Source organism: Arvicanthis niloticus, chromosome 19 (genome assembly GCF_011762505.2).
Source record: "Arvicanthis niloticus isolate mArvNil1 chromosome 19, mArvNil1.pat.X, whole genome shotgun sequence".
NCBI classification, from domain to species: domain Eukaryota; kingdom Metazoa; phylum Chordata; class Mammalia; order Rodentia; family Muridae; genus Arvicanthis; species Arvicanthis niloticus.
Window position 1 is genome coordinate 33,698,893 of NC_047676.1, and position 16,987 is coordinate 33,715,879.

The 16,987-nt window shown below is 44.9% G+C and overlaps 1 protein-coding gene and 1 pseudogene across 1 annotated transcript; both read right to left on the minus strand.

Moving 5' to 3' along the window:
- Positions 1–815: 815 nt before the first annotated feature.
- On the minus strand, positions 816–3,862 carry LOC143435063 (uncharacterized). Its single transcript, XM_076916137.1, has 2 exons — positions 3,741–3,862; positions 816–1,427 (listed from the first exon to the last, which is right to left on the minus strand). The coding sequence occupies exons 1-2, from the start codon at positions 3,860–3,862 to the stop codon at positions 911–913; spliced, it is 639 nt and encodes a 212-aa protein (XP_076772252.1). The 3' UTR covers positions 816–910.
- A 369-nt stretch (positions 3,863–4,231) lies between these two features.
- Positions 4,232–6,049, minus strand: LOC117723793 (guanine nucleotide-binding protein-like 1 pseudogene; annotated as a pseudogene).
- Positions 6,050–16,987: the final 10,938 nt, after the last annotated feature.

Genomic DNA, 16,987 nt, shown 5'->3' on the forward strand with positions numbered 1-16,987 from the left:
GGCTGGCCTGGAACTCACAGGGATCCTCCTGTCTGAGTGAACATGCCTACCTCACATCCATTTCCTACTGTGATGCCAGACTTTCTAGAAGACAAACTCTGACCTAAGGCTTCTGCAATGTGAAGCTCTTCCAAGATTGAAAGCACATAAAAGACAACTTCTCAAGGCCATGGGGTTTTCTGGGTTTTCTGTCTCAGGGCCCGTAGTTCCACATTGGCCACCTTGGCCAAGTCCTGTTTCTTCAAGTGAGTTTACTTGTGATGCAGAAATTTGCTATGCAAATTAGTAAGAATAGAAAAATTCTCTAGATCAGAAGTGGTGGCACAGGCCTGTAATATCCATAATAGAGAGGCAAAGCAAAGTGAATCTGAATCCAGGACTAGCCTATTCTACAAAGAAGGAAGAAGGGGTAAACTAGAAGTTGCAGGTGGCCCCTAGATTAATTTGGAGGGGAACCATGTCAATAGATCTGTTGTAACACATGTTACTCAGCAGAAGGGTTTCTCAAAGTTCTCAGTGTTGCTCCATGTGTGCTGGTTATTTTATGGCCCAGCACATGTGAGAACCAAGATGCCTAAGGTCCCCTGAGAACTTCCTATAAAACAAACCACCAGTTAGTCCTGTAACCAAGAGTAGGACACAGTAGTGTATCCTCATCTGTGCTTACTCCACCCTGCATATTTCCCTTGAACCATTTCAACGAAAACACAAATTTTCCTCAGTTTAACACTTTTATTAAGAAAGCTGTAAACAGGCAAACAATCAAATAAACAAAAACCAGGAGGCTGCAAAAACACAACTGCCTTTGTGTGTGCCTTTGATGTAACAGCAGAAGCTGACAGAAGATCCCCTAATTGCAAGTATTATCAGGCCTCAGGATTCCTGGCCTCCAGAGTTCTGGGAGGCCTTTTCATTTCTTCTTCTGGCCAAAAGCCCTTTGAAGCCATGCCCAGCAGCCTAGGTGCCTGGCACTATCAATAGCAGGATCCTGGTCAGGGCAGTCTCCACCATCACAAGTCTCAAGTTCCAGCCCTTTCTCCCTGAGCAACCATGTTGAGAGTTCTTCTGGCTTCTCTATATCTTTGCAGTTGTCATTGTCATCATCTCCCGGGGATACTTGTAGCTCCCTCTGACTCTCACTGAAGACCTCTGTGCCTCTCTTCACGGCATAATTCAATCTGTGGTAGTATCTCAGGTAATCCAAGTATAGACCCCAATCAACAATCCAGCCATTCTCAGAGTAGTGGCTTGACTCTCCACAGAAACAACCTGGCTCAGACTTGGAACATCTGGTACTCAGGGCTGGGAAGACATGTTCACTTAACAGTGCAAGTTCTTCAGGATCTGATGGATCCTTGACAAAACTGGGACAAAACCGAATCATCTTCTTGGCTTTATCTATGGAAGGCTGAGGGCAAGTTCTTGACCTTTTGATTCAGGGAAGACGAGTTAGTTAATTATACTCTATACTTCTTGAACCCTCCCAGCCATTGAATTATGAGAACCTGGGTTTTAAACCGACAATCCTAGCATCTATTTGCCTTGTCTAAGGAGGCAATATTCTGCCCAGTCTGGTGGCAAAAGCCTTTCATCCCAGAACCTAAGAAAAACAAGCATATCAGGCACAGAAGCAGAGGTAGGTGGATCTCTTAGCTTAAGGCCAACCTGGTTGTCAGACATAGTTTCAGAACAGCTAGAACAACACACACACACAAAAAAAACCTAGTCTCAAAAAAACAAAATAAGCAAACAAAAAAGGAATGAAGCTTCTCAAAGTAGATGCTATCACTCTGGAAGCAACTGTCTAGAGTTAAACATTATAGGGGACTGATTAGACAGGCAATGGGAAAAGTGCTAATGGGCCAGCAAATCTATTTGGGGAGCCTAGCTTAGAGAGTAAAGATCAAATATAATGATCTCTCACTCTCCCTTTCTTTCCTGAAAGGGGATTTATTAGAATGACTTACTGGCTGCAGGTGACCTTATTCCATATCAGATGTATAGGAAGCAAAGTCCAGGAATCCAGAAGTTCTCAGTCCCTGAGGCTGGATGTCTCAGCTGATCTTCAGTAGAAGATGGAACTACAGAGAAGTAGGCTTTAGTACCAGTGGAGTAATAGACTTGCTAGCTAGGAGAGAGCAAGCAGGTAAATGAAAACTTTCTTCCTCCGTGTTCTTATATAGGGCTCCAGCTGAAGGCGTGGCCCATTTTAAAGGTGTGTGTTTCAGAGTCAATGTCTGGATTGAAGATGAGGGCCTTCAGCTGTGTATGTCTGTGGTGGCTCACACCTTTAATCCCAGCTCTATGGGAGTGAATCAGGCAGGTGGATATCTCTGAGTTTGAAGACAGCCTGGTCTATAAAGTGAGTTCCAGGACAGCCATGGGTGTTATAGACAAACCCTGGCTCATATCAAAAACAAAAATCACAATAACACAGATATGTCTTTCTAGGTTGAAAGCCTGTGTCTTGCAAGCTCAAAGAGACCTTCATTAAAGACCTGTCTCCTACCTCATAGACAGGAATTACTGTCTACAAATTTACCAAAGTCCCTTGCAGGTGTGTCCTCCATTTTTGAATTTTGCTAGTTCAAGATTTAATCAGTATGCTTGACAGGAAATGATAGTCATTACAGCGAGGGTTTCTCTGTGTTAACTTAGCTGTTGTGAAATCCTCTTTGTAGACCAAGCTGGCCACTAAGTCAAAAATCTCCCTGCCTCTGCCTTCCTTGTGCTGAAAATAAAGTCATGTGTCACCAAGTCGGGCTAGGAAATCCTGTTGATAGTCCTTTGGTCAGCTGGTCCTGAGCAGATGCTGATCCTGTATTCCCAGCAGAGAAATGGTTAGGAGAAACCAGCTAAGTGTAGAGATGAAGCTTCAGGACAGGGAATCTCCTCTCCATCTACCCACTCACGCAGACCCTCTTTCTGTCTCGTCTTTTATTTCCTGTCATTTAGATGAATGCACATATTTCCATCCTCCAGTCTCTTGTGTCTGGACAGAGGCCAGCAGAGGTTTGCTGGGATAGTTGGGCTCCATGCTGCCATGGACTGGAGCCTATTTACAGGGAAGCAGAGCAAGACTGGAAAGCTCTTTTTTGAGAGACTCTCAATCCAGAGGTCTTCTAAATCAGGGACAACAAGGGCAGAACCTATGGCAAAGATCTGCTCATGGCAGCACTGGAAGAGGCCAGCAGCCACTGGCACACAAGGACCTCAGCTGTGTGTTCCCTGGGATGGATCATGTGAGCCTTCTGCACTCATTCTGTAAGTGGTGTTCATAATCCAGAAAGGGGTTGGGGGAAGCAAGCATATTATGCTGAAGCCTTGTGTTTACAAATCCACAAAAAAGAAGTGAAAAAGGGAAAAGTTGTTGTTTAGAGTATATAAAACAGAAACCACACACCAAGGAGAAGAGGAGCAAGAAGAGAACTGTGCTGCCAGAGATGTTAGTAATCTCCAAAAATAACACACAGGAGCCAATCTGATGTAACTCATAGTAGGGTCTTTACTTTATTTGAGTTAGCTTGGGCCCCTGCAATGAACCAAGGTCATGCAGGACATGCGTTTTGTTGGTTGGAGGGCAAAGCAGGAGCCAGAGCCAAGGAAGGAGTCCTGGCAAGAAGCCAAAAGTCTCCATTGACAGACCCTCAGTTCTGCTTTGGAACCTCAGCCCTGGACTTGTTCACTGCTGGGGGCGCTGTGGCTCTGGAGCTGCAGTTGGTGGGCTCTTCAGGGCTCACACTCTGGACCCCTTCTCTAGTAGCTCTGACTTGTCCCCCAAGCCAAGTTCCCCTAGGCTGTCAGCAGGACCAAGCTGAAGTCTGAAGGTGATTTTTAAAATAAAGTTTGTTTCTCCGTACATTCACTTTGCTGACAGGACTGGACTTGGTCAAGCAGGCAGTGGTGGAATTTTGCACAGATTTGGGGTAGGGAAGGTGGGCCCCTAAATGCTGACTGAAATGCCTGGATCCCTGGTGCAAAGATGTGGAAGATGCCAGGCAGGTAGGTGATGCAGTTTTGGTTTCTTTTCTGGTCCTCTCAGGCTCTGCACCTTCCTTAAAGCAGATTTCCTGTTTTCTTCCATAGGTAAATGACATTTTCAGCCCAGACACTGTGCCAAGGTTTGAGACATGCCCCTCCTCATTGTAAACACAAATCTCCATTACAATACAGCTGCTTTTCTTTCTGTTCACCTAAGGTTTTAGGGATGGAGCAGACCAGGGCTCCAATGTCACTCAGTCTCAGCTTGGGTTTCAGCTGCTAGGCAGGACCCAGGATCTGAAGTTGGGGTGTCCTCATCTCCTTCTCCCTCTGCATCTGCATCCTGATCCTCCTCTCCTTCTTTCTCACAGGAGCTGATCAGTTCCTCCTCCTCCTCCTCTTCCTCCTCCTCTTCATCACCTGATCCCCCCACCTTGCCCTGTGACAGCACCTGCTCTGCCATCTCTGCATGAGACTCCCAGGTACCTCTCTGTTCCCTGTAGCCAGGAGGGTGGAAACACAGGCTGAGGTGGCCATCCACTGCCAGGCGAAGGAGGCTGTTGGCTGCTCTGTACACATCATTTCGAGCTGCTTTGGCTGTTTTATAACCACATTTCTCTGCCCAAGCTTCGCAGATGTCCCAGGCACACCAGGGGTGCTCAGCTGAAGGGTCCTCTGCCTCTGGGTGGCGCAGGTGCAGCAGGGCCTGCACAGGGATTCTGGAAGCCAGGTAGCCCACAGAAGTGTAGGGCTCCTGGATCTGGGCAATAGGGTAGATTCCAGCCAGAACCTGCAGCTGCCTGGGCAGCAGAGAGGGGAAGATAAGGCCTGGACAGTCACAAAGCTTCACAGAGGGGGTGAGAAAATAGGTCTGAAAATACCGGGTGTGGCCTGGCGTTCTAGAGACACTCACCACCTTCCGCCCCACCAGCCCATTGATCAGTGAGGACTTCCCCACATTGGGGAAACCTACACAGCCAATGGTCACCACCCCATCCTTGTAGCGCTCTCTGGAGGGGCCCGTGGGCTCCATTGCTGAGTCAGTCTGCTGCTCTACCAGTACTGTTGGCTGGTCTTCCTCCTCCTCTTTCTCACCAGAGACATTACCCCAGGACTCCCCAGCCAGGTCCCTAGCAATCTTCTCTCGCCAGCTGCTCAAGTCCACTTTTCCCATAGTGATGGCTTCACAGGCTTTCAGCAACTGCTCTGGCCCCAGTGCCCGATTCCATCCTCTCCCTGGTCTCCGATTCTTCTTCAAGACACTACCAGGCTCCTGTGGGGTTCGCGTGTCCCGGGGGAAAGAGGTGAACAGGACGATGTGGAGCTGGGGGTAGTGCTGGTGGAAATAATGCTTCCAGGCAACCACAAGAGCTGGCGGGGCCAGGTCCACCTTGTTCAAGACCAGCACCAGGGCCAGCCCTAGTTCTCCAGTTACATACTCATAAAGTGCTGGTGGGAAGTTCACCACCGGATGTCGGATGTCAGTAATGAGCAAGACGATGTCAGACATCTCTAACACCCTCCACAGCTGCCTCCATGTCTCCAGATTGTGTTCAAAGTAGCTGAGTTTCTCCGAAGTGTATGCCCCATGTATCTTCCGAAGGTATTCCTGGAAGCTCCGCTCCTCTTGGCTCATTATTTGTTCCTTGGACATGTTATAGCTCCAAGGAGGCCGCCTGGGAAAGTTCAGGACTGAGCCAGGCTGATACACTTCCCGGATATCCAACTCCAGCACTTCAGCATTGACAGGCTGCAACACTTGCTCTCTGGCTGCTCTCTTTCTCCTCTCCACCTCCTCTGGACTGTCCCGTTCAAAATGCAGGCGGTAGCGGTTGGGGTCATAGCCTCTGGGCCCCAGTCCCTGGGAAGGTTGCTGGTTGAGCCTGCGGATATGATGGGTCACAGATTCCCCATCAGCCTTGCGGGTCCGCTCCTCCCACCGCTCCCGGACCCCGCTGCTGCTCTTGGAACTGGAGCAAAGCCCATCTTGGAGCCCTCGCTTCCGCTCCCGCTTGTCCTGCAGCTGCTTCTTCTTCTGCTTCACACTGAAGGGCTTCTTCCTAGGCATGGTCCCTGTGCCCTGGCCCGCTCTCTGCTGAGCTCTCTGCCACTACAACTGACTCCCCCGGGCAGTCTCTGCCCAGGCCTTGGGGCCCTGGGGAGGTGGGGCCTTGGTAATGTCAGCAGCTAGCAGCAGGGAGCTGGGCTCCAGGGATGATGCTGTCAATAATTTCTCTAAAGGAACAAAACAAAGCAGACATTAGAATAAAAACGTTAATCAGTCTGAGTAAGTGTGGTGATACGTGATTTGACCTAAGTACTCTGGAGTTCAGAATCCAGCATGATCTACATAATGACTTTCAGGACACCCTGGGCTACAAAGAGAGATCCTAATTAAAAAGGAAAAAGGGAAGGAAAAAGAAAGGTGGTGCAATCTCTGTTTCTTTGTCTCTCTCTGTCTCTGTCTGTCTCTGTCTCTCTCTCTCTGTCTCTCTGTCTCTCTCTGTGTGTGTGTGTGTGTATGTGTGTGTATGTGTGTGTGTGTTGTGTGTGTGTATGTGTTAAAATGTTTTGGGGAAAATAAGTTAAAAGTACTTTTAGATGACTACCTAATGTTTATAGTCCAAATGTCTTTATAAAATAAAAGATTTTTTCCAAAAGAGAAACAAAGAAAAGGACAACACAGAGCTTTTAACTATGCTCCAAAAGGTGAACAGAACTTAGGACTTGAAAGTAGGCTATGGGTAGGTTACAAAGACCTTATCAGAACACAATAGGATGCTCCATTCAGAGAAGTCTTTAAATGATCTAGTGCACTCCAGGCTCCATGATCTCCTCCAGCCTAGTTTGCACCTGCAAGCATGGTCTCAGGTAGGTTCCTTTGTTCAGGTGCATAGTTCCATTTTCAAGAGATGCTTGCCCCTGCTCTAGGATGCAATATCTGGCCTCAAGACATTTGCTTTCCCCTGTTGATGGTGTCTACTGGGAAACTATGCTGATCTGCAAAATGGAGACAACCAGGGTCTGAAGAAAACTAGTGCTCTCTGGACTTTAATGTGCTAATGTGTGAAGTTAAACTTGTAATTTAAGGGAACAATTTGAAACAACACAGTATAAATTCAGCCTGCATTTACTTTGCCTTCATGATTGAAATTAGAAGTTGATCCTTCTCAGAAAGGCTACATTTTTCATACCATCAGCCTTTCAAATTAAGAGTTTGTTCTGTATATAAATGTTGAATCTGTAAGAACCAATCAGTCATGCTCATGAAAAGTCAGTCAGTTTATGGTGGCACATGCCTTTAATCCCAGCACTTGGGAGGCAGAGGCAGGAAGATGTCTGAGTTCAAGGACAGTCTGGTCTACAGAGTGAGTTTCAGGACAGCCAGTGCTATACAGAGAAACTGTCTTGAAAAACCGAAAGAAAAAAAAAGTCAATCTATTTAATGCAGTCTGAAATATCTAAGGTCTAGCTACCCTATTCTGACTCAATTTTGTTTTGCCCAGACAGTTCTCAGCCCTCTACCCCACCCTCCAATGTGTCCACACATGTGACATTTCCTTGGCCTTGACCATGGTGCAGATGTAGTCACCAAAATAAAGTGACATAAATTAACAAGAAAGATATGCCTTTAAATTGGACAAAATTATGATTATGAATGTTTCAAGGTTTCCTTGATCATTATCTAACTTTGCTGTCAATTTGGGGTTGTGCATTTAATTTTTCTGTGCCTCTGAGCTAGGTTATCATAGATTTTTCAGAAGCACAAGACTGTTCTTTATCTGGCCATCAATAAATCAAACTTAAAACTTTTAGTTGGCTTTATTAACATGGTTGTCCATCACTAATTTCCGGAGTCATTATTAAGTCCATAAATAAATATTCAACTTGTATAAAAAAACCGCTCATTATTTGAGTAAAATATCAACCTACTTAATGCAGAGTCGATCCTTTAAGTAAAGGAAAAATCCAAGCTTTAGACAAATGTGCCGTGCCAACCCTGACCAGCAGGAATTAAGACATGGAACAACTGGTTCCTTCTCACAGCAGTTTACTCAGGATGCTAAGCAGTTGGTAGTCTAGATGGCGAGCCTGGGATCCCTTCCCAGACGCAGCTTATAAACCCTGCCAGGAGCCCATGAACTCATGCCACGTATCATCTCTCCATAGGCTCAGGACGATTGCGTAAGATCAGGCCACCTTGAAGCACAGCCTTCATACCTAATAAGGACTTGTTTATCACTCGGCCCTCGGGTGACCATTGCCATCTTGGAGCAAGGTTCCTATGGCACCTAACAGACAAAAACCTGAGCTGTTCTATAAAAAGTGAGTTGTTGAATAGAGTCAGTCATTTATGAAACAAAATAAAACAAAACAACAAAAAGCTCTATCCTATATTACAGCAGTTCCTTCTAATATAAATTCACATTTTGCTACAGCACTGCAGTCTCAGCAATGTGGCTGCCAACATGGAGACTGAACAAGGAGAACACCAATACACATGCAGACCTGGAAGTGGGGAAGCTCATGAGGCCTCAGCCTTAGACAAACTAAATAACAAACTTGAAAAACAACAGCAAAAACCCTTTCTTAATGGCACAAGTCAATCTGTGGTAGTGTCTCAGGTAGTCCAAGCTCTCAATACACAGAAGGAATATAGATCTAATCCACAAATAAACCATCCTCAGAGCAGTGACCTGACTCTCCACAGAAACAACCTGGCTCAGACTTGGCACCTCTTGTACTCAGGGCTGGCAAGACACATGCATTTTTCAGTGCATGGTCTTCAGAATCCGGTGCCTCCTTGACAGAAATGGGACAGAACTGCATCACCTTCTTGGGTTTATCCATGGAAGGCTGAGGGCAAGTCCTTGACCTTGTAATTCAGAAGCCTTCACTTAGTTAATTATAGCCTGAATTGTGTCCCCTCCCAACCATTATACTGTGGGAAGCTGGGTTTTAAACCCACAATTCTAGCATCTATTTGCCTTGACTGAGGAGGCAAGATTCTGCCCAATAGTGACAAAAGCCTTTCTTTCAAGATCCTTAGGGGAAAAAAGCATATCAGACACAGAAGCAGAGGCAGGTGGATCTCTGAGCTCAAGGCCAGCCTGGTTGTCAGAACTAGATTCAGGACAGCTAGGGCTACACAGGAATACCTAGTCTCAAAAATCTAAACCAGCAAATAAAAAAGGAATGAAGCTTCTCAAAGTAAGATGCTATCACTCTGGAAGCAATTGTCTAGAGGTAAACATTATAGGGGACTGATTAGACAGGCAATGGGGAAAGTGCTAATGGGCCAGCAAATCTATTTGGGGAGCCTGTATAGAGAGTAAAGATCAAATATAGTGATCTCTCACTTTCCCTTTCTTTCCTGAAAGGGGATTTATTAGAATGACTTACAGGCTGCAGTTGAGCTTATTCCACACCAGAAGGATAGGAAGCAAAGTCCAGGAATCCAGAAGTTCTCAGTCCCCGAGGCTGGATGTCTCAGCTGGTCTTCTGTAGAAAATGGAATCACAGAGAAGTAGGCTCTAGTGCTAGTGAAGTAATAGATTTGCTAGCTAGGAGAGAGCAAGCAGACTGACTGAAAACTTTCTTCCTCTGTGTTCTTATATAGGCCTCTTTCTGAAGGTGTGACCCAAAGTAAAGGTGTGTGTTCCTGTGGTGGATCACAGCTTTAATCCCAGCCCTATGGGAGTGAATCAGGCAGGTGGATATCTCTGAGTTTGAAGACAGCCTGGTCTATAAAGTGAGTTTCAGGACAGCCATGGGTATTATAGATAAACCCTGGCTCATATCAAAAACAAAAATCACAATAACACAGATATGTGTCTTTCTTGCTGCAGATCCAGATCAAGAAGACCTGTGTCTTTCAAGCTCAAAGGGACCTTTATTAAAGACAAGCCTTCCTACCTCATAGACAGGGATTACTGTCTACAAATTTAGCCAAAGTCCCTTGCAGGTGTTTTTTTGAATTTTTGAATTTTGCTAGCTCATGATTGAATCAATATACTTGACAGCAAACAATAGTCATTACGGAGGATGTTTCTCTCTGTAAACGTGGCTGTGGTAAAATCCACTTTGTAGACCAAGCTGTCCACCAAGGCCAAGATCTCCCTGCCCCTGCCTCCCTGCTGCTGAGATAAAAGTCATGTGTCACCAAGTCGGGCTAGGAAATCCTGTTAATAGTCCTTTGGTCAGCTGGTCCTGAGCAGATGCTGATCCTGTATTCCCAGCAGAGAAATGGTTAGGAGAAACCAGCTAAGTGTAGAGATGAAGCTTCAGGACAGGGAATCTCCTCTCCACCTGCCCACTCTCCCAACCCCTCTCCCTGTCTTGTGTTTTATTTCCTGGCTTTGAGATGAATGTACATATTTCCATCCTCTAGTCTCTTGTGTCTGAACAGAGTCTAGGAGAGGTTTGCTGGGATAGTTGGGCTTCATGCTGCCATGGACTGGAATGATATTTACAGAAAAGCAGACAGTAAGACTGGAAAGCAGTTTTATGAGGAACTGTCAAACCAGAGGTCTTCTAAGTCAGAGATATCAAGGGCTGAAAGCCATGGCTCAGGATCTGATCATGGCAGTTCTGGAGGAGGCCAGAAGCCACTGGTACAGAATCCCAAGTCAGCTTCTTCACACACGGGAACTAAAAACCAGCTCTCCTGCTCTAGGTCCAGGCACACCTCAGCTGTGTGTTCCCTGGGATGGATCATGTGAGCCTTCTGCACTCATTCTGTAAGTGGTGTTCATAATCCAGAAAGGGGTTGGGGGAAGCAAGCATATAATGCTGAAACCTTGTGTTTACAAATCCACAAAATAGAAAAAGAAGTGAAAAGGGGAAAAAGTTGTTGTTTAGAGTATATAAAACAGAAACCACACACCAAGGAGATGAGGAGCAAGAAGAGAACTGTCCTGCCAGGGATGTTAGTAATCTCCAAAAATAACAGACAGGAGCCAATCTGATGTAACTCATAGTAGGGTCTTTATTTTACTTGAGTTATCTTGGGCCCCTGCAATGAACCACGGTCATGCAAGACATGCGGTTTTGTTGGTTGGAGGGCAACAAAAAAGAGGAACCAGAGCCAAGGAAGGAGTCCTGGCAAGAAGCCAAAAGTCTCCATTGACAGACCCTCAGTTCTGCTTTGGAGCCTCAGCCCTGGACTTGTTCACTGCTGGGGGCACTGTGGGTCTGGAGCTGCAGTTGGTGGGCTCTTCAGGGCTCACACTGTGGACCCCTTCTCTAGTAGCTCTGACTTATGCCCCAAGCCAAGTTCCCCTAGGCTGTCAGCAGGACCAAGCTGAAGTCCGAAGGTGATTTTAAAATTTCATAAGTGATTTTGTTTCTCTGTACATTCGCTTTGCTGACAGGACTGAACTTGGTCAAGCAGGCAGTGGTGGGATTTTGCTCATGTAGGGAAGGTGGGCCCCTAAATGCTGACTGGAATGCCTGGAGCCCTGGTGCAAGGATATGCAAGATGCCTTGTGGGTGCCCCGGTTTCCTTTTCTTTTCTGGTCCTCTGTATCTGGACCTTTCTAAAAGCAGGTTTCATACTTTCTTCCATAGGTAAATGACCTTTTCAGCCTAGCCATTGTGCCAAGACCTGAGACACCCCTGTGTCCCCCCGGAAGTCACAGTGCAAACACAATTCTCCATTACAACTGCTTTTCTTTCTGTTCGCCTAAGGTTTTCCAGATGGCACGGACCAGGGCTCCAATGCGATTTTGTCTCAGATTGTCTTGTCCATCTAGCTGTCCTTTCCCCTGCTGCCTTGTGGCCATATTCCAAGAGTACACTTGACCAACTGGGAAACACAGGACGACCCGGTTGAGTCACATGCACACGCCGAGTTTTAGGCGAGTTGTGCAATCCTGGGCAAATCCATAGTTAGTTTTCCTGTCCACTTGTCCACACTTGTAGGAGCCACTGCTGGAGCCAGGTCATTGAAGGAGCCAGATGCTCAAAGTCTTCCTAGCAGCAGCTCTGCCTCCCAGCTTGGCGGGCCACTTATTCACAGTAGGGGTCGCTGTGGGGCTGCTCTTTGCCTAGAGACCAATTCCAATGTTCAGTGCCCATCCTATGGATTCTCAGGACACTACTAAGTGGGACTTTCCTTCAGAGCCAAGTTCTTTTTGGCTGTCAGCCGCCCCGGGCTGAAATCTGATGGTCATTTCCAGACGCCTAAGTGATTTCGTTTCTCAGTGCTTTTGTTTTGTCCACGGGATCAGATTCTGCCAGGCAGACTGCAGTTAGATTCTATTGGAACTCACACTGCACTCCTAAACACAGAGATGCCTGGTGTCCAGGTGAGAGTATGCAGGGGGTCGATTCAGACCCCGCGATTTGGATTCCTTTCATGTCCTCTCTGCTCTTTGTTGTTTCTAAACACCGAAAATTCGTCCAGTTTCTTTCCATTGTTGAATGCATTGCGCAGCTATCATTGGTAAAGGCATGCTTTTGACCTTGCAAGTGTACCAAGGCATGAGCCCCACTCAATGCAGCCCACCTCTGGAGGTCTACAAAATTAGTGTCTGTGGGAATCTCGGTTGAAGCTGCATTCCTTTTGTTGTGAAGAGTTTTTTCCAGAACAGCACGATCTAGGACGCTAAAGCTCTGCTTTCTGAGCTGTCTTTCTCTCCTGTGTCTTCCTTTCTGCAGTTTCTCCTTGGCTATGGCCCTGGCGTGCCCTTGTCCAGTGTGTAATAGGCCAGAAGACGCTAACTGGCGGCTTCTCAGTCGCACACCCACGGTTGTGGGCCAGCTTTGCGATCCTGGGGAAGTCCACAGTTAGTCCTTAGCTTTCTTGTCCACAATGTTGGTTGCTAAATGGGAGCCTGACCAATGAATGAGTCTGACCAAAAGAATAAATGGTTCTCAGCTCCGAGCTGCAAGCAGGCGACCTCACAGTAGAGGGCGCCCCGGAGTGGTTAAGAAGTTGGTCCAGGCTTTCAAAGCTCTAAGGCAGTTTGAATTTCAGGGGAGAGATTCCAGCATCACAGACAGAAGGCATGGCAGCATGAGACAGAAACATGATAGTCACATTGCTCAAAGTTCTTTCTTGAGTTATGTGACAGGAAGCAGACCATTGATTTTTGCAGCCCAGAGATGCTTCTGTGAGAGGATTTCACATGAGGCTCATTGGCTGTCCACTGAGCTCACCTTACTTCTCTAGAGCCAGGAGTTCTCTTCAAGATGCCCTTTCTGAATGGCCTGCTGCAGCTCTGCTCTCAGCCTCCTTCTTTCCTCAATGAGTCTTTGATCTCTGCTTGAAGGGAAGACATTGCCATGAGAATTCTAATTCTCCATATGAGGTCATCAATGTCCCTTAGGATCTGTTACTGCACAGGTGTCTGCACTCTCACTTGCTGACCCTCCCATACCTCTCTATTCCTGAGTGAGTTCAGAGGACCTTTCTCCCTCAGTCATCATACTCAGGAACACTGTAGATCTTGGGACATCCCAATGCTACAGGAAACAATCCAGCTTTGATTTGCTTTCTGACACATCTTCTTCTGCACAGCTCATGTGGGAGACAGGGGACTCAGTAATGACCCCTGAATAAAGCAATACACTGAAAAACAAAAATGAACAGAATAAATTAAATGAGACAATAAAAAAGATTCTAGGTGGTTTGACACTGTGAAATCTTATCAATTGTACTCGAGGACCCATGAAACAAGTTTCATGAAACCTAGAAATACTGTAAGTACAACATAAAGAAGTAAACCACCTCGCAAGAGAAGTTAGGTAGAAGAATGTGAGATATTTTCATATTTTATGGAAAGTTTCCATTCTTTCTAAAACTTTTCTTTTATGAGAGGTTATTACATGAAACTTTATATATATTTTTTTAATTTGATATCCTAAAAATCCTTGTCCTTAAAAAATAAACCATGAGTATATTAAAATCATTTCATTAGAGGAAATATTATCCTAAACGTATGCTTTACTATTATTTTTAATTCAAGGATGTTTTATATTTTAAAGAGACCCATTTGTTCTTATTGTATACATACGAGTGTTTTCCCTGCACACATGTGGGCTCATATGTGTGAGCATGAGGCCCACAGAGCCCACAAGAGTGCTTCAGATTCCCTGAGATGTGGGAGTCACCGTGTGTGTGATGGGAACTAATCCTGCATCCTCTGCAAAAGTTATTTGTACTCTAACTCCTGAGCCTCTCTCGCAGGCCCTGTAAGAGTGTTTTTATCTGACTTATTTGTTTATTGAATGCATACTGCCCTGTTGCATGCATGTGTGTCTGTGTATCAAACATGTGCCTGGCATCTCTTGATCCCAAAGAGAGTTAATGATCTCTCACAACACATAGATAGTTTTAAAATATATGAGTTTTAAAATCAAAGCTATAAAATACAGGATATGATAATAGATGTTTATCAAATATCTCTATGTTAAACTTTCTTTTCATCCCTGCATACTGTAACATTCAGACTCTAGAGAATGTTCAGTTTGTAATTTCAGAGTCATTTGAAAGACTAAATTTGGGCCTTCTTGGGACTACCTGTATGCAAGAAACAATGCTACTTTCTGCTTATTTCAGATACATGCTGTCAAGAATTTCTCTAAAGGAACAAACAAAGCAGACATTAGAATAAAAACGTTAATCAGTCTGAGTGAGTGTGGTGGTACTTGATTTGACCTAAGTACTCTGGAGTTCAGAATCCAGCATGATCTACATAATGACTTTCAGGACACCCTGGGCTACAAAGAGAGATCCTAATTAAAAAGGAAGAAAAGAAGGAAGGAAGGTGGTGCAACCTCTGTTTCTCTCTGTCTCTCTGTCTCTCTGTCTCTCTGTCTCTGTCTCTCTCTGTCTCTGTCTCTCTCTGTCTCTGTCTCTCTCTCTCTCTCTCTCTCTCTCTCTCTCTCTCTCTCTGTGTGTGTGTGTTTGTGTGTGTGTTAAAATGTTTTGGGGAAGATAAATTAAAAGTACTTTTAGATGACAACCTAATGTTTATAGTCCAAATATCTTCAGAAAATAAAAGATTTTTTCAAAAGAGAAACAAAGAAAAGGACCACACTGAGCTTTTAATTATACTTCAAAAGGTGAACAGACTTAAAATAGGCTATGGGTAGGTTACAAAGACCTTATCAGTGTTAGGACCCGAGCTGTCCCTGTTCGGGCACCAAAAATGTTGTGGCCCTCTCCCCTCCATGTTTGGTGGCCACTGTTTCCCAGCCCAAGCTACCGCTCCGGTCTGCGGGTCAGGGTTCAGCAAGAGAGAGAGTGAGGATGGACTCGAAGAATGGAGACCAGACAGTCTCCGTTTATTCTTCGGTCTCTCTTCCTAGTCCAAGTCCCAAGTCTTGAGTTTCTAGTTCCTACTTCCTAGTTGTACTCCCTTATTTCTCTTCTGAGTGTCTAATGTCTACTCCTACTCCTAGTGTCTGAATCTCTGTTACTCCAAATTGTTCTCTCTTTTATAAATTCTACCCTCTAAAGTGTCTGAGTCTCTCTCCTTTTATATGTCTCACTTCTAAGCCATGCCTCTAAGTCACACCTTTAATCATGCCCTTAGGTCTTGTCTCTAAATCTGATCTCTAAGTCACACACATTTAATCTCACACACATTTAATCTCACACACCCAAGGAAAGTCCTGGGTATCTAAAGCAAGATGTTATCAGAGTGTGCTCAGCTGTTGTAGGCTATTGTAATACAAGTTGCATGTCAGGGTATATGGCTCAAGATGGCTGCAAAGCTGATAGCCGCTTTCTGCTAAAAGTCAGCTCCCAACATATCAGAACACATGCCTTTAATCCCAGCACTTGGGAGGCAGAGGCAGAGGCAGACAGAGTTCTGAGCCAGTCTGGTCTACAAAGTGAGTTCCAGGACAGCCAGGGCTATACAGAGAAACTCTGTCTCAGAAAAAAAAAAGTCAATCTACTTAATGCAGCCTGAAATATCTAAGGTCTAGCTACCCTATTCTGACTCAATTTTGTTTTGCCCAGACAGTTCTCAGCCCTCTACCCCACCCTTCAATGTGTCCACACATTTGACATTTCCTTGGCCTTGACCATGGTGCAGATGTAGTCTCCAAAATAAAGTGACATAAATTCACAAGAAAGATATAGGTTTAAAACTGACAAATTATAATTATGAATGTTTCGTGTTCAATGTTTTCTTTCTGTTTCTGTTTGTTTATAAGTCAGTTAATTTGATTGATTTTCTCATATTGAACCATCCCAAAATTCCTGAAATGAAGCCTACTTGATCTTGATGGATGATTTCTTGGATGTGTTCCTGTATTCCTTTTGTGAGAATTGTATTGAATATTTTTGAATCAATGTTGATAGGAGAAGTTGGTCTGACATTCTCTTTCTTTGTTGTGACTTTGTGTAGTTTAGGTGTCCAGGTGACTGTGCCTTCATAGAATGAGTTTGACAGTGTTCCTTCTGTTTTTATTCTGTGGAATAGTTTGAAGAATATTGGAGTTAGCTCTTTTTGGAGAGATTGGTAGAATTCTGCACCAAAAGCATCTGGCCCAAGGATTTTATTGGTTGGGAGACTTTTAATGACTGCTTCTGTTTCTTCAGGGGTGTTTGCTATTTAAAGACGTTACCTCATCTAGATTTAGCTTTGGTAAGTGGTATCTGTCTAGAAAGTCATCCATTTCATTCAGATTTTCCAGTTGTGTGGAGTACAGGTTTTTGTCGTAAGATCTAATGATTCTTTGACCTCCCTCACTGTCAGTTGTTAGTATTCTCTTTTCATTTCTGATTTTGTTAATTTGGATGCTGTCTCTCTGTCTCTTGGTTGGTTTGGCTAAGAGTTTGTCCATCTTGTTGATTTCCTCAAAGAACTAGCTCTTGGTTTCCTTAATTCTTTGTATTGTTTTCTTTGTTTGTAATGGGTTGCTTTCAGCCATGATTTTCATTATTTCCTGCCTTCTATTCCTCTTTGGCATGCTTGCTTCTTCTTCTTTTATTTTTCTAGAGCTTTCAGGTGTACTTTTGTGATGGATATTCCTGCTTGACAATTTG